Genomic DNA, 22,166 nt, shown 5'->3' on the forward strand with positions numbered 1-22,166 from the left:
ATATATATATATATATGTTTAAAATAGTATAAGTGATACTGTATACTTCACACACACCATAGGCACATAATATCAGGCTCAGTTAATTTCAAAACTTCTCTTTTGGAATTTCCTTTAGGCCCTACTGTATATCATTGCAAATTCCAAATATCCTCAATGATGGTTAACCTGTTTTTTTTTTTCATTTTATTACTCAAAAAAAGCTTCATTTTTAAATTGAGTTTTCTGACTCTGTGCCTTCAACACTTCCACAACAATTTTCTGCTCCTCAATAAGGAGCGCACACTTGCTCCTGTACCAATACATTCAGCACACACAGATACACCACAGGCCCTGCTGACGTGCTTTTTTGTTTTGGACAATCTCATATGAACTTTAGGTCTCATAGCACAAACCCCCTGAAGTCTGCTGGGCACACTCCACATACAGATTTCAGTGCTTTCCCAACCCTCTTGGTATAAAGGTTATCAGTTCTATTACCAGGGGCTCAGGAGAGCCTAGTTTTGTTAAAGGCTGTATTGTAGAAAAGCCTACATGTGTGTCAAATGCTGGACCATTCTGAGTGCCTCTAGACAATGTCCCTGGAAGATAAACCTTTATTTTGTAGAAATAGATTTAGTTTTCAGAAACAGCTAGGAAGTCTTTGAAAACCAAGTCTGATGAGAATATATTGATGATCTAGCTGAGTGATAATTATTTCATTTTTTTAAAAAGGGGGTGATAGCTGTAAAATAATGAAACAATGTTCTTCTGAGCTTCATACACAGATTTGGGAGGAAGTTTCAAAATTAAGTAGTAAGATTGTACAGATTAAGCATTACACATTTTATTAAGGAAACAGAGAAAGTGTGGTAGAATGGAAAGAATAGTGGTCTAGGGAGACAAGGAGCCCTGATTCCTATACCCCTCTGGAACTATTAGCTGCATACTCTCAAGCTAGTTTTTTCCCCTCTCTGAATCTCATTTCTTCATCCATAGGAGAATGTGTTCTCAAATTCCAAATAACTAACACGCAAGTTAATTTTAGATACAACTCACAGGAAAATTGAAGACACAGATGCATAGATTATATCTTTTTTAAGATTATAGGACATTAGCTGGGCATGGGGGCATGTGCTTGTGGGCCTAGTTACTTGAGAGGCTGAGGCAAGGGAATCACTTGAGCCCAGGAATTTGAGGCTGCAGTGAGTCATGAACAGGCCACTGCACTCTAGCCTGGGCAACAGAGAGGGACCCTGTCTCACACACACACAAAAAAAGATTATAGGACAACTCTTTTGTGAAAAAATATGTTTTTAAGTTTTGTTAATCAGCTCTCTCATTGTTACATGATCATACTTATTATATGGTACAGAGAAAGAGAAAAGACACTATTACTGCATTTAAGCACAGATGTTGTAAATATGAAGGTTTGTGATGATGAGATCAACATGTTGACTCTGGGTCTGTTCCTATTTCCTGTCTGTAATGTGTCCACTGCAGGAAGGAGCAAAGGAGTATGCCATGCTCCACAACCCCCGCTCCAAGTGCTCTGGTCGTCGCCGGAGAAGGCACCACATGGTCAGTGCTTCTTGCTCCAACGCCTCAGCCTCTGCTGTGGCTGAGACTAAAGAAGGAGACAGTGACAGGGACACAGGCAATGACTGGGCCTCCAGTTCTTCTGGTACGATGAACAGAAAATGAAGACTTTTTCTTTCCATACAAGGACTCTGGTAAACCCAGGATCACTGCCTGACACTTAACTTTACTACCTCTTAAAAATTATAAATTCTTTCTACAAGTTTTGTAAACAGTAAAGATGGGGAATATTTTCTTTTCTTTCTTTCTTTTTTTTTTTTTTGAGACAGTCTCTCGCTCTGTCGCCCAGGCTGGAGGTGCAGTGGCACTATCTTGGCTCGCTGCAACCTCCACCTCCCAGGTTCAAGTGATTCTCCTGCCTCAGCCTCCCAAGTAGCTGGGATTACGGGCGCCTGCCACCACACCTGGCTAATTTTTATATTTTTAGTAAAGACGGGGTTTCGCCATGTTGGCCAGGCTGTTCTTGAACTCCTGACCTCAGGTGATCCTCCTGCCTCGGCCTCCTAAAGTGCTGGGATTACAGGTATGAGCCACCCCGCCTGGCTAATTTTTGTATTTTTTAGTAGAGACAGGGTTTCGCCATGTTGCCCAGGCTGGTCTTAAACTCCTGAGCTCAAGGAATCCACCCATCTCAGCCTCCCAAAATGCGGGGATTACAGGCGTGAGCCACCATGCCTGACCTAAAGATAGGGAATATTTTCATTCCTAACTGTTATACTACCTTTTAAAGCAGAATGAAGTACTTCTGAGTTTGTGACAAACTACTGATGACAACTGCATTCTACCTTCTTCTGATTCTGTTATTTCTTCCCTTCTCAGAGGCTAACTCTCGCTGTCAGACTCCCACAAAACAGAAGGCTAGTCCAGCCCCACCTCAGCTCTGTGTAGTGGAAGCACCCTCGGAGCCTGTGGAATGGACTGGGGCTGAAGAATCTCTTTTTCGAGTCTTCCATGGCACCTACTTCAACAACTTCTGTTCAATAGCCAGGCTTCTAGGGACTAAGACGTGCAAGCAGGTACCATCTGAAAGCAGCAGAACAAATGGGCCCCTCCTTTCACATGTTGCTCTGTCCAGCCCTTTGCCATCTTATTAGGCTGTGTGTCTGGAGAGAAGTTGTCTTAAGTTCAGTCCCTGATGAGCCTGTGCATCTGTGAGTTTCCCAAACATGGTCCTTCTGCAAGTGCCAGGCCTAATGATGTTTGGGGACCCGCCTCCTCCTTGCTGAATGCTCATTTCTGTCTGGCCTCTATTTAATGCTTCTGGGTCCTGCACTCTTTTATTTCTGTTTTTTGGCTCCAGCCTCCTTTCTAAATGTGTACCCTTTTCTTAGAAGGGAATCCCAGGTCTTTCTGTGGCTCTTTTAGTGCGCATACTGCTGCAGCTGCCGCTCCCTCCACCACTCCGCCAGCCTCCTCAGTCATTTTATTTTCCACATTTTCTATCACTAGATTCTCTTCATTTTATCTTTGAGACAGGGTTTCGCTCTGACACCCAGGCTGGAGTGCAGTGGCATGATCATAGCTCACTGCAACCTCTGCTTCCTGGGTACGAGCAATCCTCTCCCCTCAGCCAACCAAGTAGCAGGGACTACAGGTGCAGGCCACTGTGCCTAGCTAATTTGCTTTTTTGTTGTTGTTGCTGTTGTGTTTTGAGACAGAATCTCGCTCTGTTGCTCAGGCGGGAGTGCAGTGGCATAATCTTGGCTTACTGCAATTCCGCCTCCCAAGTTCAAGTGACTCTTCTGCCTCATCCTCCCAAGTAGCTGAGATTACAGGTGTCTGCCACCACACCCAGCTAATTTTTTTTTGTTGTTTTATTTTTTTGAGACGGAGTCTTGGTCTGTTGCCCAGGCTGGAGTGCAGTGGCGTGATCTCAGCTCACTGCAGCCTCCGCCTCCCAGATTCAAGTGATTCTCCTGCCACAGCCTCCCGAGTAGCTGTGATTACAGGCATGCACCACCACGCCTGGCTAATTTTGTATTTTTAGTAGAGATGGGGTTTCAACATGTTGGCCAGGCTACTCTCAAGCTCCTGACCTCATGTGATCCACCCATCTCGGCATCCCAAAGTGTGGGGATTACAGGCGTAAGCCAACGTGCTTGGCCATTTTTGTATTTTTTTTTAGTAGAGATGGGGTTTCACCATGTTGGCCAGGCTGGTCTCAGACTCCTGACTTCAAGTGATTGACCCACCTCAGCCTCCCAAGCCCAGCTAATTCTTAAATTTTTTGTAGAGACGGGGTTTCACCATGTTGCCCAGGCTGATCTTGAACTTAGGCTCAAGCCATTCACCTGCCTCAGCCTTCCAAAGTGCTGGAATTAAGATGTGAGCCACCACTAGATTTTGGCCATCACTAGATTTTCTAATTATCACCCCCAATAGCTGGGCCTGGACCTCACCCTTCTCACTCATACCATCACAAGAAACACAGTTGACAGCAGCCACTGATGCTCCGGAGACAGGAAAAGACCACAGTGAGAAGACAGACTGAAGAACAGGGACAGGGAGGCAGGTGTCAGGGCCAGCATGTCCAGTAGGAAAGGAACCCCAGTGCTTTGGCTTCCTAGCTTCTGAGAGGAGACTCTGTGGCCTCTACTTCATGTTTCCTGTGCTGAGAACAATTAATAGAACCATGGACTGGGCGAGGTGGCTCACACCTAGAATTCTAGTGCTGTGAGAAGCCATGGTGGGAGGATCGCTTGAAGCCAGGATTTCAGGACTAGTGTGGGCAACAAAGTGAGACCCTGTCTCTACAAAAAAAAAAAAAAAAAAAAAGGCCATGTACCTGTAGTCCTAGTACTCAGGAGGCTGAGGTGGGAAGATGGCTTGAGCCCGGGAGTTCTAGACTACAGTGAGCTGTGATGGCACCACTGCACTCTAGCCTGGCCAAGAGTGTGAGACCCTCTCTCTAAAAAAAAAAAAAGAACCATGAGCTGAAGTGCCCTTTGCTTCATTTTGGAGCTCATACCTATTTCCCTGAGTCACAGGTTCTCAAAGTAACCATCTATGGATTTGTATGCAAAAATATTCTTGTCCGTATTTTCCTGAGAATATTTACAGTTTTCAAGGATCCCCCCAAAGGGCCAATAGCCCCAACAAAGAAAAGGAAAAACTAAAAACCAGTGCTTTAAGAGAAAAAACTCATCCTATTGAAATGGCCAAAGCTCTGGCATATTTATACCAACAGAGGGAGCTAATATTTAGCCCACTGAAACCATTCCTGTTCTGTCCTGTCCTGCCTTACACTCAGTTACACAAGGCGCAGAGTTGCCCTTCCTAAAAAGAAGATACTGTTGGTCACAATCAGCCCGCTCTTCTACCCGTGGCTTGGTAGAAAGAGTAGGTGACAGCTTCTGGCCAGGGGTGGTGTTACTGTGCTCAGTATTTCTCCTTTCCTGAGTCAGGATAAATAATTAGGAATGAACTTCAGAGCCAGTGACCCAATCTCCCAATGGCACTCTGTCTCTCCCTGACTGACAAGAGGCTCAGTCAGCTGCCTGAGTTCCTCGGAACCCTCCCAAGACCAGCACCCAGTTGGGCCACTTACCTGACCCCCTTGCTCGAGGAGTGACAGGCCCTGTTGGATTTCTCTTCCAGGTCTTTCAGTTTGCAGTCAAAGAATCACTTATCCTGAAGCTGCCAACAGATGAGCTCATGAACCCCTCACAGAAGAAGAAAAGAAAGCACAGGCAAGGGTTGGACAAAGTGTTTTGTTTTACAGCCAGGCTGTTCCCTGTGCTCTGACCTCCCCTTGGAGTTCCCATCTGCCTCCCTCTTTAGCAACCGCACAGGCTGTGTAAGCCCATCAGTTTGGCATCACATGACTGACAGCCAGCCTCCTGAGTGCTCCCCAAGGGTCTGTGCCTTGGATCAGCCCTCTGCTTGTCCCCAGGTGCTGTGGACCATGACATAACTGGCTGTTTTTCTGTTTAAGCCTCTGGCCAATAGGACATGAGCTAGCCTCATGGCTCCACTCCGAAGCCATTTCTCCGTGTTGGTTGAGTTACCACCTTACCCATTTCTCAACTCTGACCAGAGTTTATTTATTTGTTTGGTTTGTGTTGTTTTTCTGAGTTACATAATAACACTATCTTCTAGCTAGCCTTTACTTAGGTTAGAAGTTTTTTAAAAAAATTCTGTACCCTGGCTCTGTTCCCTAATGACTATCACCTATCAGAGGAAGGAGCTGACACCACTTCTAGATACAGAAGGAAATCTCTGTGACTCCTCCCTTTCAGTTCTTTGGGAGAAGATTCCTGAAAGGCCTTCCCACCTCCCCATCTTGAAACTCCCCCATATGTCCACCTCCACAAAGACAAAGGGAGAGATGGGGAGACAAACAATAGCTTTATGATAGACCGCTAGGCTTGGGCTTTCTTTTGTTTCTGTGTTGTGTTCTTTTATGTTATTTGCTCGTTTGGGAGGGGTTGTGTTTAAGTTTAAATCTTGTAGCACAGGCCAGCTGGATTTAGGATGGACTCTTGCTTCTGTGTACCAAAGTCGTCTTGTTGAGGGGTTTGGGAAGATACTCCCCAGTCATCAAACACAGTCCCTCAGAGCAAGTCATGTTATTTACCTGCATTTACAGAGCTCCCTAGAGCCGTGACTGAGACCTGTCCGTCCTGTCTTTTTCAGATTGTGGGCTGCACACTGCAGGAAGATTCAGCTGAAGAAAGGTAAGTTCTACCAGGGCATTCTTCAGCAGTTCAGCCTTACCCTGTGGTCATCACCCTACCCCACCTCCAGCTGCACTTGTTGACCCTGTGCCACTTCCGCAGATTGCAGAATTCTCTGCAGCAACTGAGAACAGCTCAGCCTCCCACTGCAACTGAGAAGACCTCTTAGGAGGTAGCATTAGGGGCCTTGTGATCAGTGATTTTTCTTTTTTTTTTGAGATGGAGCCTTGCTGTGTCACCCAGGCTGGAGTGCAGTGGCACAATCTCGGCTCACTGCAACCTCCGCCTCCCAGGTTCAAGCAATTCTCCTGCCTCAGCTTCCCGAGTAGCTGGGATTACAGGCATGTACCACCACTCCCGGCTAATTTTTGTATTTTTAGTAGAGATGGGGTTTCACCATGTTGGCCAGGCTGGTCTCAAACTCCTGGCCTCAAATGATCCATCTGCCTTGGCCTCGCTGGGATTACAGGCATGCGCACAATGGCCAGTCTGTGACTTTTCTAGTGTGTCATTTGCTATGTTCCAGACCTCATTTAATGTTTAGAATAGCTTCCCTATCACCTATCAAAGGAAGGAGCTGACAGCACTTCTAGATACTTCTCTGCAGCATCTCCACATCCTCCCCACAAAGCAGACCACCCCATTGCAGCTTATGAATAACAGTCATTCCTGTCTTCTCACTTCAGGTGTTAAATGTGTGTCCAAGGAGATTGTTAGGACCAGCCTCCTCTGAATCAGGGCAGCTGGACACTTGGGAGGGAAGATAGCTGGAGTGTATGGTCACAGCAGCGTCTTCTTCTGTTCTCTCTCCTAGATAACTCTTCCACACAAGTGTACAACTACCAACCCTGTGACCACCCAGACCGCCCCTGTGACAGCACCTGCCCCTGCATCATGACTCAGAATTTCTGTGAGAAGTTCTGCCAGTGCAACCCAGACTGTAAGTGTGCTGCGTCTTCCCTATAATCTACCAAAACAGTCAGCACCAGTGTGCCCTAGGCTTGCCCCATTCCTGTGCCCTTTACTACTTATGAGCCTTCTGATATTCTCTTTGCTGTGTTTTAGGGATTCTACAAATGAAATAGGTGCCTGAGATCTGGAAAAGTCATTTCTGGAAAACGTTTAGGTTCATAATTGTAAAAGCAGCAATTACACAGAAATCAGATACTTTCCCAACTTTGTCTTCTAGGGGAGAATTAAGAAATGGGGGGTGCAGCAGGCGCAGCCACTCACGCCTGTAATCCCAGCACTTTGGGTGAGCAGATCACCTGAGGTCAGGAGTTCAAGACCAGCCTGGCCAACATGGCAAAACCCCATCTCTACTAAAAATAAAAAAAATTAGTCCAGGCGTGGTGGCTCTTGCCTGTAATCCCAGCACTTTGGGCGGGCGGATCACTTGAGATCAGGAGTCAAGACCAGCCTGGCCAACATGGCAAAACCCCATCTCTATTAAAAATACAAAAATTAGCCAGACATGGTGGTGTATGCCTGTAGTCCCAGCTACTTGGGAGGCTGAGGCACAAGAATCGCTTGAACCCAGGGAACAGAGGCTGCAGTGAGCCAAGATTGTGCCACTGCACTCCAGCCTGGGCAACAGGACAAGACTCTGTCTCAAAAAGAAAAGAAATGTGGGATTCTTTTTTTTTTTTTTAGGTTAAAGCCCCAGTTTCCCTTTTCTGGATACTGTTTAAAAAAAATTTTTTTTTTCTTTTTTTTTTTTTTTGAGACGGAGTCTCGCTCTGTCACCCGGGCTGGAGTGCAGTGGCCGGATCTCAGCTCACTGCAAGCTCCGCCTCCCGGGTTTACGCCATTCTCCTGCCTCAGCCTCCCGAGTAGCTGGGACTACAGGCGCCCGCCACCTCGCCCGGCTAGTTTTTTGTATTTTTTAGTAGAGACGGGGTTTCACCATGTTAGCCAGGATGGTCTCGATCTCCTGACCTCGTGATCCGCCCGTCTCGGCCTCCCAAAGTGCTGGGATTACAGGCTTGAGCCACCGCGCCCGGCCTAAATTTTTCTTTTAATTCAGATATTTTCTGTTTGTGATTCTGTGTATGTCTATTTTCATTTAATAGCTGGAGTTTTAATATCAGGTAGAAGACGGGGCCTGAATGTCAGCAGAGACATCCGGGTACTTATCTTTCACTTCTTATCCCACCGTGCCCTTCCCAACTCAAAGCTGAGCAGTTTGATGGCAGTCCCCAGAGCTTGCAGAACTTGGTGCCCAGGCGGTTTTGCTGGAGGAAATACCTCCTAACCCATAGCAGATAGTGATCTTAGCCGCAGCAGAGAAGTGGTTGTGCTGGGTTGGACAGTGGGTGGAGAAGGATGGCATAGAACGGATGCATTCTGTTCTCAAAATGATACTTGTTTTGATGGTGACATTTTGCCAGTAAAAAGCACTGATTTCATTTTCTCTGGGGTACTCTCCACCTCAGCAGGAGGGAGAAGTTTGTTGGTGAAATCTCTAGGGGACACTTACTATTATACCTGCTTTTTTTTTTTATTATTATACCTGCTTTTTTTTTATTTTTTAAATTTGTTTGAGACAGGATCTCAGCTCTGTTGCTCAGAATGGAGAGCAGTGGCACAATTATGGCTCACTGCAGCCTCAACCTCCCTGGCTCAAGCAATTCATCCCCCCACATCCATCAAGGCTGGAACTGCAGGCATGTGCCACTACACCTGGCTATTTTTTAAAAAATTTTTGTGGAGACAGGGTCTCCCTATGTTGCCCAGCCTGGTCTTGAACTCCTGGGCTGAGGTGATTCTCCTGCCTTGGCCTCCCAAACTGCTGGGATTACAGGCATGAGCCACCATGCCTGACCACACACCTGCTTTTTTGACTGAAAGGCATGAATGTTTGAAGCACTCAGTTCTCTATGGACAAAACTTGTGTATTTGATTATTGGGGAGGGAGCTTCCTCTTATTTTGCCAAACATCCTTGAACACAAAAAAATCACTCCTTTGCTGTCCCTTGAGTCAACCACAAGCCCCAGTATTAGCTTATTTCCCTTCTAAGACTTACCTGTCTTCCCTTCCCAGGTCAGAATCGTTTCCCTGGCTGTCGCTGTAAGACTCAGTGCAATACCAAGCAATGTCCTTGCTATCTGGCAGTGCGAGAATGTGACCCTGACCTGTGTCTCACCTGTGGGGCCTCAGAGCACTGGGACTGCAAGGTGGTTTCCTGTAAAAACTGCAGCATCCAGCGTGGCCTCAAGAAGGTGAGGCCTTTCCTCAGGATCCCACAGCAGATAAAATGGAGGGAGAAGGAAGGAACGGTCCCAAGCATTCACTTTCCACTGGTTCTTTTGAGGCTTTATATGTGAAAGTGCTTGATAAATCCTAAAAGACACATATTTACTGAATTAATAAAGGCTTCAGTCCCAGTAGGGTTTAGAAAAGTGGTTCCTGGCCAGGTGCGGTGGCTCACACCTGTAATCCCAGCACTTTGGGAGGCCGAGGCTGGCGAATCATGAGGTCAAGAGTTCGAGAACAGCCTGGCCAACATGGTGAAACCCTGTCTGTACTAAAAATATAAAAATTAGCCAGGCATGGTGGTGCACGCCTATAATCTCAGCTACTCAGAAGGCTGAGGTAGGAGAATCGTTGAACCCAGAAGGTAGAGGTTGCAGTGAGCTGAGATCACATCACTGCACTCCAGCCTGGGACAGAGTGAGATTCCATCTCCAAAAAAGAAAGAAAAGTGGCTCCTTGAACTGGCCAGACAAAAAGGAGCTGAGAGGTGTATGCACCTTTGGTGACGTCTATGTTTACCTCACACATCGCAGTGAATTCCTACAGACTAAGGCTCAGGAGGGCTCCATGGATAGGGGAAGAGATATCCTATTTCCGTTCATCACCACTTCCCATTTTCTTTTCTCCCCCAAGCAGAACAGAATGGCTTCGACGTTTTTCTGCTTTCAGATCCTCTTAACAGTTACTGGTTCTTTCCACCCCACCCCTACCACACACGTGCACATCCAGCACACACCCCCTACTCATGCACACCCTGTAGTCTGAGACTTGGCCCCCTCTTCCCCAGCACCTGCTGCTGGCCCCCTCAGATGTGGCTGGATGGGGCACCTTCATAAAGGAGTCTGTGCAGAAGAATGAATTCATTTCTGAATACTGTGGTGAGGTGAGTGCTATAGTTTTGGCCCACATTCTTACTCAGGGGAGACTGATGAGAAACTCTGATTTTCTGTGGGCCAGGCTTCTTTGAATTAATCTCTAAATAACTCAGCTGTGTTCTCACATGGCCTCTTGAGGGAGATCCCACAGAACCGTTTGCAGTACTGAAACCACTGTTCAACTCTTTGGCAACTCCAGACACGAGATGAGGGGGGCTGTCTTCAGCCTTCAAACTGGTCGGCCTGGGTGGGAATTGGAACAGCATAACTTGAGCTTGCTGTCTTATGGTTCGCTTCGTGATACTCAGTAAGCACCCATGTGAGACACCACTCAGCCCTTTCTTGGGACAGGGCACCGCGCCCTGAGCAGGCAGCCTGATACTCCTATTTGTTATTTGTCTATCTCTCTAGCTCATTTCTCAGGACGAGGCTGATCGTCGCGGAAAGGTCTATGACAAATACATGTCCAGCTTCCTCTTCAACCTCAATAATGGTATGAAGTCTCTTTGTCTTGTTCCAAGGTAGTCTTTTTTTTTTTCCCTTTTTTTGAGACGGAGTCTTGCTCTGTTGCCCAGGCTGGAGTGCAGTGGCATGATCTTGACTCACTGCAACCTCTGCCTCCTGGTTTCAAGTGATTCTCCTGCCTCAGCCTCCTGAGTAGCTGGGACTACAAGCACCCGCCACCATGCCCAGCTAATTTTTTTGTATTTTTAGTAGAGACTGGATTTCCACCATGTTGGCCAGGCTGGTATCGAACTCCTGGCCTCAAGTGATCCACCCGCCTCGGCCTCCCAAAGTGCTGGGATTACAGGAGTGAGCCACTGCACCCAGCCCCAAGGTGGTCTTTCTACCAGATCGTCCTTGCTGTAGTCCAAATGTAGATCAGCTCCAAATCTTCCAGCAGATGCACAGAGCAAGGGGGCAGGATCACACTCGGGGATCCCACAGGCCACAGTGCCCTTGCTTTGGAAGAACCTCCATTTCTGGGTTCTGTTCGTAATAGGAGCACTGAGCGCCTTTACCTGAGAAATCTCCCTGCCTGGTAGATGAGAAGATCCATAATTCAAAGAGGGGGGACCCAAAAGGAGAGCTCCCACACAAGGCTGAATTCTGAGGCTGCATGCTTTCCTCTGCTTCTGTTAGCACACTGGGCTTCAAAATTCCCATCAGACTAAAGTGTTTGTTACTATTTAATTGATTTTAAATTCAGGCTGAGAAGCTGTGGAGTTGCCAGCGTGCTCATGGTTTTCCTTGATTTACTTTACTTTATACAGATTTTGTGGTGGATGCTACTCGGAAAGGAAACAAAATTCGATTTGCAAATCATTCAGTGAATCCCAACTGTTATGCCAAAGGTGAGTCCCAGTGACCTGGGAGGTGGGGCGGGCGATGGATGCCTCTTTAATGTGATTTCCATCCGTTGTTGAACCTTTTCCATAGCTGTGCTATTTTTTGTCCAAAGATAATCATGATTAATGTCTGGGATCATTTTAGGCCCCTCTCAATCTTAGTTTTATAATCTGCTTTTTTCAGTGAATACATCGTAAACACTTTCCCACAAACATGATTTAACCAGCCTGAGCAACATAGTGAGACCCATCTCACCAAATAATAATAGGCTGGGTGCGGTGGCTCATGCTTGTAATCCCAGCACTTTGGGAGGCCGAGGCAGGTGGATGACTTGAAGCCAGGAGTTCAAGACCAGCCTGGCCAACATGGTGAAACCCCATCTCTACTAAAAATACAAAAATCAGCTGGGTGTGGTGGTATGCACACTCAGGTGGCTGAGGCACAAGAATCACTTGAACCCTGGAGGCGGAGGTTGCAGTGGCCAAGATCATGCCACTGCACTCCAGCCTGGGCAACAGAGCAAGACTCTGTCTCAAAAAAAAAAAAAACCCACTAATAATAATAATGATAATTTTTCTGCCATAATAACAGATCTAAAAGCCTAGAGGCAACTACCGTATTGACTACTTTGTAATTCCACTTAATTCATGTTTTCACTGGGAATTTGGAGAAAATCAACCCAGAAGCCTACTGGTTATTGACTTGAAGTTGGGTAGGAACCTAGCCTTGGGTTTATCCTGCTTGCAGTGGTCATGGTGAATGGAGACCATCGGATTGGGATCTTTGCCAAGAGGGCAATTCAAGCTGGTGAAGAGCTCTTCTTTGATTACAGGTGAGGTGCCAGTAATGGTCCTTGGGTTGTGGCCCTGGAACTGGAAAGAGTGGCGTTGGAATAGATTTGGAGGCTCAGGGAGGGTAATGGGCATGGAGGAGAGTCTCCCGGTGAACAAGGCTGTGTCCCTTGTTCTGATACCTGGTGCCTTGCCTCAGAAGTGGGACCATTGTAAACAGCCGTTAAGGAGTGGGAGGGGAAGTGAAACGGAAGGGGACTCTGCCTTTTCAATCACAAAAGTCATGAGAGTAACCTGGTTCCTCCTCCCTGCTCTGGGACAGGTACAGCCAAGCTGATGCTCTCAAGTACGTGGGGATCGAGAGGGAGACCGACGTCCTTTAGCCCTCCCAGGCCCCATGGCAGCATTTATGGTAGCGGCACTGTCTTGGCTTTCATGCTCACACCACTGCTGCTCGAGTCTCCTGCACTGTGTCTCCCACACTGAGAAACCCCCCACCCACTCCCTCTGTAGTGAGGCCTCTGCCATGTCAAGTGGGCACAAAACTGTCTCAATGAGAAGGGAGACAGAGGCAGCTAGGGCTTGATCTCCCAGGAGAGAGTTGCAGAAATGGGAGACTTTCGCTGGCCTCAGAGGAAATGAGCACAGGCTGGAGTAGATGACTTATGTGTGACTTCATGTCGGCTCCCCAGGTTGTGGGCCTCAGGAATCAACTTAGGCAGTTCCCCGCAAGCACTAGCCTGTAATTGTAGCTTTCCCCATCAGGCGTCCTTATGTCATTGGGGTGCAGGCAAACCTCTGTGATCCTAAGACCTGGAGAGGACAGGCTAAGTGAAGCGTGGTCCCTGGACCCTACAAGTGGTCTGGGTTAGAGGTGAGCCTGGCAGGCAGCACTGACTGAACTCAGAGGTAGACGGGTCACCTTACTACCTCCTCCCTTGTGGCAGGGCTCAAACTGAAAGAGTGGGTTCTAAATACAGGCATTCAAGGCTTGGGGAAGGAAAGCTATGCCATCCTTCCTTGGCCAGAGAGGGCGAACCAGCCAGATGATAGTAGTTAAACTGCTATGCTTGGGCCCAGGAGGCTTTGAGAAAGCCTTCTCTGTGTACTCTGGAGATAGGTGGAGAAGTGTTTTCAGATTCCTGGGAGCAGACGCAAGTGCCCAGCTCCTCCAAAGTTCTGGCTTAGCAGCTGCAGGCAGGCATTATGCTGCTATTGAAGAAGCATTAGGGGTGTGCCTGGCAGGTGTGAGCACCCTGGCTCACTGGATTTGTGGGTGTTTTCAGGCCTTCCATTCCCCATAGAGGCAAGGCCCAACGGCCAGTGTTGCTTATCTCTTCAGGGTAGGCGGGCACAGGCCTGGACTAGAGAGGAGAAAGATTGGTGTAATCTGCTTTCCTGTCTGTAGTGCCTGCTGTTTAGAAAGGGTGAGTTGGAATATGTGTTCTGAGTTGGGTGAGGGGCTAAATTGCACGTGTTTAGGCTGGCATCCCGTGTGCAGGACATACTGGTGGAGGGTATGTAAAGTGGGAGAAGAAGCAGGTAGACCACCTGTTCCAGGCTGTGGTGCCACCCTCTCTGGGATTCATGCAGAGCAAAGCACTTTAACCATGTATTTTAGAAGGTCTAGAGATTGGGGTAGAGTTTGGGCTAAGGTCTCTAGGGTCCCTGCCCAAATCCCACTCCTGAGGGAGGGGGAAGAAGAGAGAGCGGGATATTCTCTTCCAGTCCTGTCTCATCTCCTGGGAGAGGCAGAGGAGCGAGCTTCACACAGAATTTCATGTGAGTGGGGCCAGCAAGAGCTGCCCTGTGTCCATGGCAGGTGTGCCAGGCTGGCTGGGAACAAGGAATAGTGTGCTGGGTAGAAAGGGCGCGGGCAGGTATAGATTGGCCTGGGAGTGTTATAGTAGGGAGCAGGCTTCTTCCTTCTTTCTGAGACTCACAGCCCCCCTTCTTCCCACTCCACTGGTTGTCCCATGAAGGAAGAAGTGGGGTTCCCCCTGACCCAGCTGCCTCTTAGGGTTTGGTGTGAGACATGCACACACACTCACACGCTCGCTCTCACTCACCACACTGGAGGGCACACATGCATCCCGCAGTCGGCAACTCCTGACAGAAAGCTCTTCCCACCCAAATAGGCCAGGCCCCAGCATGATCCTGAAATCTGCATCTGCCGTGGTTTGTATTCATTGTGCATATCAGGGATACCCTCAAGCTGGACTGTGGGCTCCAAATCACTCATAGAGGAGAAAACCAGAGAAAGATGAAGAGGAGGAGTTAGGTCTGTTTGAAATGCCAGGGGCTGGCCATGAGGAATAGGTGAAAAAAAACTTCACCAGCCTTTGAGAGACTAGACTGACCCTACCCTTCCCTCAGTGAGCAGAATCACTGTGGTCAGTCTCCTCCTGTCCCAGCTTCAGTTCATGAATACTCCTGTTCCTCCAGTTTCCCATCCTTTGTCCCTGCTGTCCCCCACTTTTAAAGATGGGTCTCAACCCCTCCCCACCACGTCATGATGGATGGGGCAAGGTGGTGGGGACTGGGGGAGCCTGGTATACATGCGGCTTCATTGCCAGTAAATTTCACGCACTTTAAAAGTCCTGTGGCTTGTGACCTCTTATCTGAATAAAGTGTTAGAATCCATTTTGGCAAGCTGTGTACTGTGTGCTTTGGGGCTGGAAGGATCCAGGGATGGGGTCCAGGAGCAGGTCGGGCCAAAGCATCAGCATTCTGATCCCCAGTTACCCACCGAGATCTGGCAAAGGGGGAGATGGGGGGTCTGGCAAGAGCCAGTCAGTCAAGCCCCTGGAAGGTGATGCAAGGATTCTGAGAGCTCCTTCTAGGAATTCCTGAGCCCTCAGGTTAGTTCCCTTAAAATCATCCCACTTATCCCCTAACCACGACGCCAGCTACCACACACAGACTGGGGCTCTGCCACTCTGCTTTATTGGAGCGGCTCCGTGTCTGAGAGCACAGCAGGCTCAACCCTGCTTCAGAGTGGAGGCCGGACCAGGCTGGTGAGTGACCAGCAGGACTCATGAGACTTCCAACACAGGAGAGGCAAACTACAGACTGTGGGCACAGCACAGCACAGGACAGCGCGGCCAAGTGAGCTTTTCTTTTATATATAAACAAATACTTTAAAAATTCGAATAATATATATAGTTTCTCTAGAGAGAGACTTTGCAACAAAAAATACATATAAAGAATATGACCTCCTGGGTAAATGAAGCAGCATCTCTGAGCGGAGGAAAGAGGGCTCCTCATGCACTGGAGGGGGCAAAGCCTTTGGACAGGCACCAAGGCCGTTGCATATCCTGGAAAAGGGTGGAGGAGTAGAGGGCTGGCTAATCAGGGTATCTGCATTATTTTCTCTACGTTGCAGGTTTTTTATGGCTTTGGCTAAAGCAAGTGAAGCAGCGGAGGTACTAAGGTGCTAAACTGAGGCCTCTTGGTCTCTGTGTAAAAAACAAAAGGAGGGAGGCAGGGGACAGCCATCAAGCCCTCTCGAGCCCCCAGCTGAGTGGAAGCAGATGGAAGATCATCTTCAGGGCAGGGGGGAGGCTGGGGGATAGGGTTTAGCAGCCTCCTCCCCCCATACCCTCTGCAGCCCTGCACTCCCACACATCTGTCCCTGCTGATAGTGTCTATTGGAAGGGAGGCAGTTAATCTCCCCTACACTGTTGTTAATCCCTGACAGCAGCTGGGACAGAGATGGCAGGAAGGACCTATGTCAACCCCACAAGACTTCTCCTTTGGGGCAAACAGCCAGGAGCCTGGGGAAACAGGGATGAGCAGGGCATTGGTTTAGGCAGTGAGGCTCAGCCACTCCCTTGGGTCCCATCTATAGCTCTGCCCACCAAACTTGGCGGGGGCATGGGGGTATCCTCTGGATGAGCAGAACCAGCTAAGAGGAGCCAAATGTCCCTGATAGGGTGGGGGAGAGGCAGGACTTGGGGAATTTCAGAGGAGTTGGAATTGGTCCCAGAAGCCCTTCTGACTCATTCAGACCTGGATTCCTCCAGGATCTGGGGTAGGTTCTGATCCCGAGGGCCAGGGGCTGGGGCTGGGGCTGGGGCTGAGGCTGGAGCTTGGGTGGGAGCTGGTGTAGGGGTGGGCGCCTGGGCAGGGCCTGAAGTGGGTAGGGGAGGTTTGCTGCCAGGATGGTACTCGTGGGCAGCTTTGGGCTCGTTGGTATGGTAGGAGCCCTTGTAGCGATGATTTTGCAGATAGAAGAGCACCAACATTCCCACCAGCCCCAGCAGCAGAAAGGCCACCAAAACTGAAAGGAAGAAAAGGGACAATTCAGATCTTTGGGATTTCACCTATATACACACAGACACGCACACACACGCGCATGCACGCACGCACCAATATTCCCACCGGCCCTAGCAGCAGAAAGGCCAACAAAACTGAAAGGAAGAAAAGGGACAATTCAGATCTTTGGGATTTCACCTATATACACACAGACACGCACACACACGCGCATGCACGCACGCACCAATATTCCCACCGGCCCTAGCAGCAGAAAGGCCAACAAAACTGAAAGGAAGAAAAGGGACAATTCAGATCTTTGGGATTTCACCTATATACACACAGACACGCACACACACGCGCATGCACGCACGCACCAATATTCCCACCGGCCCTAGCAGCAGAAAGGCCAACAAAACTGAAAGGAAGAAAAGGGACAATTCAGATCTTTGGGATTTCACCTATATACACACAGACACGCACACACACGCGCATGCACGCACGCACCAATATTCCCACCGGCCCTAGCAGCAGAAAGGCCAACAAAACTGAAAGGAAGAAAAGGGACAATTCAGATCTTTGGGATTTCACCTATATACACACAGACACGCACACACACGCGCATGCACGCACGCACCAATATTCCCACCGGCCCTAGCAGCAGAAAGGCCAACAAAACTGAAAGGAAGAAAAGGGACAATTCAGATCTTTGGGATTTCACCTATATACACACAGACACGCACACACACGCGCATGCACGCACGCACCAATATTCCCACCGGCCCTAGCAGCAGAAAGGCCAACAAAACTGAAAGGAAGAAAAGGGACAATTCAGATCTTTGGGATTTCACCTATATACACACAGACACGCACACACACGCGCATGCACGCACGCACCAATATTCCCACCGGCCCTAGCAGCAGAAAGGCCAACAAAACTGAAAGGAAGAAAAGGGACAATTCAGATCTTTGGGATTTCACCTATATACACACAGACACGCACACACACGCGCATGCACGCACGCACCAATATTCCCACCGGCCCTAGCAGCAGAAAGGCCAACAAAACTGAAAGGAAGAAAAGGGACAATTCAGATCTTTGGGATTTCACCTATATACACACAGACACGCACACACACGCGCATGCACGCACGCACCAATATTCCCACCGGCCCTAGCAGCAGAAAGGCCAACAAAACTGAAAGGAAGAAAAGGGACAATTCAGATCTTTGGGATTTCACCTATATACACACAGACACGCACACACACGCGCATGCACGCACGCACCAATATTCCCACCGGCCCTAGCAGCAGAAAGGCCAACAAAACTGAAAGGAAGAAAAGGGACAATTCAGATCTTTGGGATTTCACCTATATACACACAGACACGCACACACACGCGCATGCACGCACGCACCAATATTCCCACCGGCCCTAGCAGCAGAAAGGCCAACAAAACTGAAAGGAAGAAAAGGGACAATTCAGATCTTTGGGATTTCACCTATATACACACAGACACGCACACACACGCGCATGCACGCACGCACCAATATTCCCACCGGCCCTAGCAGCAGAAAGGCCAACAAAACTGAAAGGAAGAAAAGGGACAATTCAGATCTTTGGGATTTCACCTATATACACACAGACACGCACACACACGCGCATGCACGCACGCACCAATATTCCCACCGGCCCTAGCAGCAGAAAGGCCAACAAAACTGAAAGGAAGAAAAGGGACAATTCAGATCTTTGGGATTTCACCTATATACACACAGACACGCACACACACGCGCATGCACGCACGCACCAATATTCCCACCGGCCCTAGCAGCAGAAAGGCCAACAAAACTGAAAGGAAGAAAAGGGACAATTCAGATCTTTGGGATTTCACCTATATACACACAGACACGCACACACACGCGCATGCACGCACGCACCAATATTCCCACCGGCCCTAGCAGCAGAAAGGCCAACAAAACTGAAAGGAAGAAAAGGGACAATTCAGATCTTTGGGATTTCACCTATATACACACAGACACGCACACACACGCGCATGCACGCACGCACCAATATTCCCACCGGCCCTAGCAGCAGAAAGGCCAACAAAACTGAAAGGAAGAAAAGGGACAATTCAGATCTTTGGGATTTCACCTATATACACACAGACACGCACACACACGCGCATGCACGCACGCACCAATATTCCCACCGGCCCTAGCAGCAGAAAGGCCAACAAAACTGAAAGGAAGAAAAGGGACAATTCAGATCTTTGGGATTTCACCTATATACACACAGACACGCACACACACGCGCATGCACGCACGCACCAATATTCCCACCGGCCCTAGCAGCAGAAAGGCCAACAAAACTGAAAGGAAGAAAAGGGACAATTCAGATCTTTGGGATTTCACCTATATACACACAGACACGCACACACACGCGCATGCACGCACGCACCAATATTCCCACCGGCCCTAGCAGCAGAAAGGCCAACAAAACTGAAAGGAAGAAAAGGGACAATTCAGATCTTTGGGATTTCACCTATATACACACAGACACGCACACACACGCGCATGCACGCACGCACCAATATTCCCACCGGCCCTAGCAGCAGAAAGGCCAACAAAACTGAAAGGAAGAAAAGGGACAATTCAGATCTTTGGGATTTCACCTATATACACACAGACACGCACACACACGCGCATGCACGCACGCACCAATATTCCCACCGGCCCTAGCAGCAGAAAGGCCAACAAAACTGAAAGGAAGAAAAGGGACAATTCAGATCTTTGGGATTTCACCTATATACACACAGACACGCACACACACGCGCATGCACGCACGCACCAATATTCCCACCGGCCCTAGCAGCAGAAAGGCCAACAAAACTGAAAGGAAGAAAAGGGACAATTCAGATCTTTGGGATTTCACCTATATACACACAGACACGCACACACACGCGCATGCACGCACGCACCAATATTCCCACCGGCCCTAGCAGCAGAAAGGCCAACAAAACTGAAAGGAAGAAAAGGGACAATTCAGATCTTTGGGATTTCACCTATATACACACAGACACGCACACACACGCGCATGCACGCACGCACCAATATTCCCACCGGCCCTAGCAGCAGAAAGGCCAACAAAACTGAAAGGAAGAAAAGGGACAATTCAGATCTTTGGGATTTCACCTATATACACACAGACACGCACACACACGCGCATGCACGCACGCACCAATATTCCCACCGGCCCTAGCAGCAGAAAGGCCAACAAAACTGAAAGGAAGAAAAGGGACAATTCAGATCTTTGGGATTTCACCTATATACACACAGACACGCACACACACGCGCATGCACGCACGCACCAATATTCCCACCGGCCCTAGCAGCAGAAAGGCCAACAAAACTGAAAGGAAGAAAAGGGACAATTCAGATCTTTGGGATTTCACCTATATACACACAGACACGCACACACACGCGCATGCACGCACGCACCAATATTCCCACCGGCCCTAGCAGCAGAAAGGCCAACAAAACTGAAAGGAAGAAAAGGGACAATTCAGATCTTTGGGATTTCACCTATATACACACAGACACGCACACACACGCGCATGCACGCACGCACCAATATTCCCACCGGCCCTAGCAGCAGAAAGGCCAACAAAACTGAAAGGAAGAAAAGGGACAATTCAGATCTTTGGGATTTCACCTATATACACACAGACACGCACACACACGCGCATGCACGCACGCACCAATATTCCCACCGGCCCTAGCAGCAGAAAGGCCAACAAAACTGAAAGGAAGAAAAGGGACAATTCAGATCTTTGGGATTTCACCTATATACACACAGACACGCACACACACGCGCATGCACGCACGCACCAATATTCCCACCGGCCCTAGCAGCAGAAAGGCCAACAAAACTGAAAGGAAGAAAAGGGACAATTCAGATCTTTGGGATTTCACCTATATACACACAGACACGCACACACACGCGCATGCACGCACGCACCAATATTCCCACCGGCCCTAGCAGCAGAAAGGCCAACAAAACTGAAAGGAAGAAAAGGGACAATTCAGATCTTTGGGATTTCACCTATATACACACAGACACGCACACACACGCGCATGCACGCACGCACCAATATTCCCACCGGCCCTAGCAGCAGAAAGGCCAACAAAACTGAAAGGAAGAAAAGGGACAATTCAGATCTTTGGGATTTCACCTATATACACACAGACACGCACACACACGCGCATGCACGCACGCACCAATATTCCCACCGGCCCTAGCAGCAGAAAGGCCAACAAAACTGAAAGGAAGAAAAGGGACAATTCAGATCTTTGGGATTTCACCTATATACACACAGACACGCACACACACGCGCATGCACGCACGCACCAATATTCCCACCGGCCCTAGCAGCAGAAAGGCCAACAAAACTGAAAGGAAGAAAAGGGACAATTCAGATCTTTGGGATTTCACCTATATACACACAGACACGCACACACACGCGCATGCACGCACGCACCAATATTCCCACCGGCCCTAGCAGCAGAAAGGCCAACAAAACTGAAAGGAAGAAAAGGGACAATTCAGATCTTTGGGATTTCACCTATATACACACAGACACGCACACACACGCGCATGCACGCACGCACCAATATTCCCACCGGCCCTAGCAGCAGAAAGGCCAACAAAACTGAAAGGAAGAAAAGGGACAATTCAGATCTTTGGGATTTCACCTATATACACACAGACACGCACACACACGCGCATGCACGCACGCACCAATATTCCCACCGGCCCTAGCAGCAGAAAGGCCAACAAAACTGAAAGGAAGAAAAGGGACAATTCAGATCTTTGGGATTTCACCTATATACACACAGACACGCACACACACGCGCATGCACGCACGCACCAATATTCCCACCGGCCCTAGCAGCAGAAAGGCCAACAAAACTGAAAGGAAGAAAAGGGACAATTCAGATCTTTGGGATTTCACCTATATACACACAGACACGCACACACACGCGCATGCACGCACGCACCAATATTCCCACCGGCCCTAGCAGCAGAAAGGCCAACAAAACTGAAAGGAAGAAAAGGGACAATTCAGATCTTTGGGATTTCACCTATATACACACAGACACGCACACACACGCGCATGCACGCACGCACCAATATTCCCACCGGCCCTAGCAGCAGAAAGGCCAACAAAACTGAAAGGAAGAAAAGGGACAATTCAGGGCCGATCTTTGGGATCTCACCTATATACACACACACATACATACTTTGGGATTTCATCTGTATACACACATACACACACTCTTTGGGATTTCACCTGTATACACACACACACACACACACACACACACAC

At 48.6% G+C, this 22,166-nt stretch overlaps 2 protein-coding genes across 6 annotated transcripts in view; one reads left to right on the forward strand and one right to left on the reverse strand.

The window, feature by feature from the left end:
• The window catches only part of EZH1 (enhancer of zeste 1 polycomb repressive complex 2 subunit), a 57,648-nt gene extending 42,479 nt beyond the window's left edge, over positions 1-15,169 (forward strand). For all 5 annotated transcript variants that reach the window (XM_011929683.1, XM_011929684.1, XM_011929682.1 and 2 more), the window contains 11 exons: positions 1,483-1,663; positions 2,398-2,594; positions 5,176-5,267; positions 6,214-6,254; positions 7,069-7,194; positions 9,298-9,476; positions 10,298-10,393; positions 10,797-10,878; positions 11,660-11,740; positions 12,483-12,567; positions 12,849-15,169. In XM_011929683.1, coding sequence (XP_011785073.1) covers positions 1,483-1,663; positions 2,398-2,594; positions 5,176-5,267; positions 6,214-6,254; positions 7,069-7,194; positions 9,298-9,476; positions 10,298-10,393; positions 10,797-10,878; positions 11,660-11,740; positions 12,483-12,567; positions 12,849-12,909 — 1,221 coding nt within the window. In that variant the 3' untranslated portion in view covers positions 12,910-15,169. The remainder of the gene's footprint in view (positions 1-1,482; positions 1,664-2,397; positions 2,595-5,175; positions 5,268-6,213; positions 6,255-7,068; positions 7,195-9,297; positions 9,477-10,297; positions 10,394-10,796; positions 10,879-11,659; positions 11,741-12,482; positions 12,568-12,848) is intronic.
• Positions 15,170-15,450: 281 nt separating this feature from the next.
• The window catches only part of CNTNAP1 (contactin associated protein 1), a 22,363-nt gene continuing 15,647 nt past the window's right edge, over positions 15,451-22,166 (reverse strand). Inside the window, exon 24 of the mRNA XM_011929690.1 lies at positions 15,451-16,808. Coding sequence (XP_011785080.1) covers positions 16,528-16,808 — 281 coding nt within the window. The 3' untranslated portion in view covers positions 15,451-16,527. The remainder of the gene's footprint in view (positions 16,809-22,166) is intronic.

This window comes from Colobus angolensis, unplaced genomic scaffold (genome assembly GCF_000951035.1).
Source record: "Colobus angolensis palliatus isolate OR3802 unplaced genomic scaffold, Cang.pa_1.0 Scaffold83, whole genome shotgun sequence".
NCBI lineage: Eukaryota > Metazoa > Chordata > Mammalia > Primates > Cercopithecidae > Colobus > Colobus angolensis.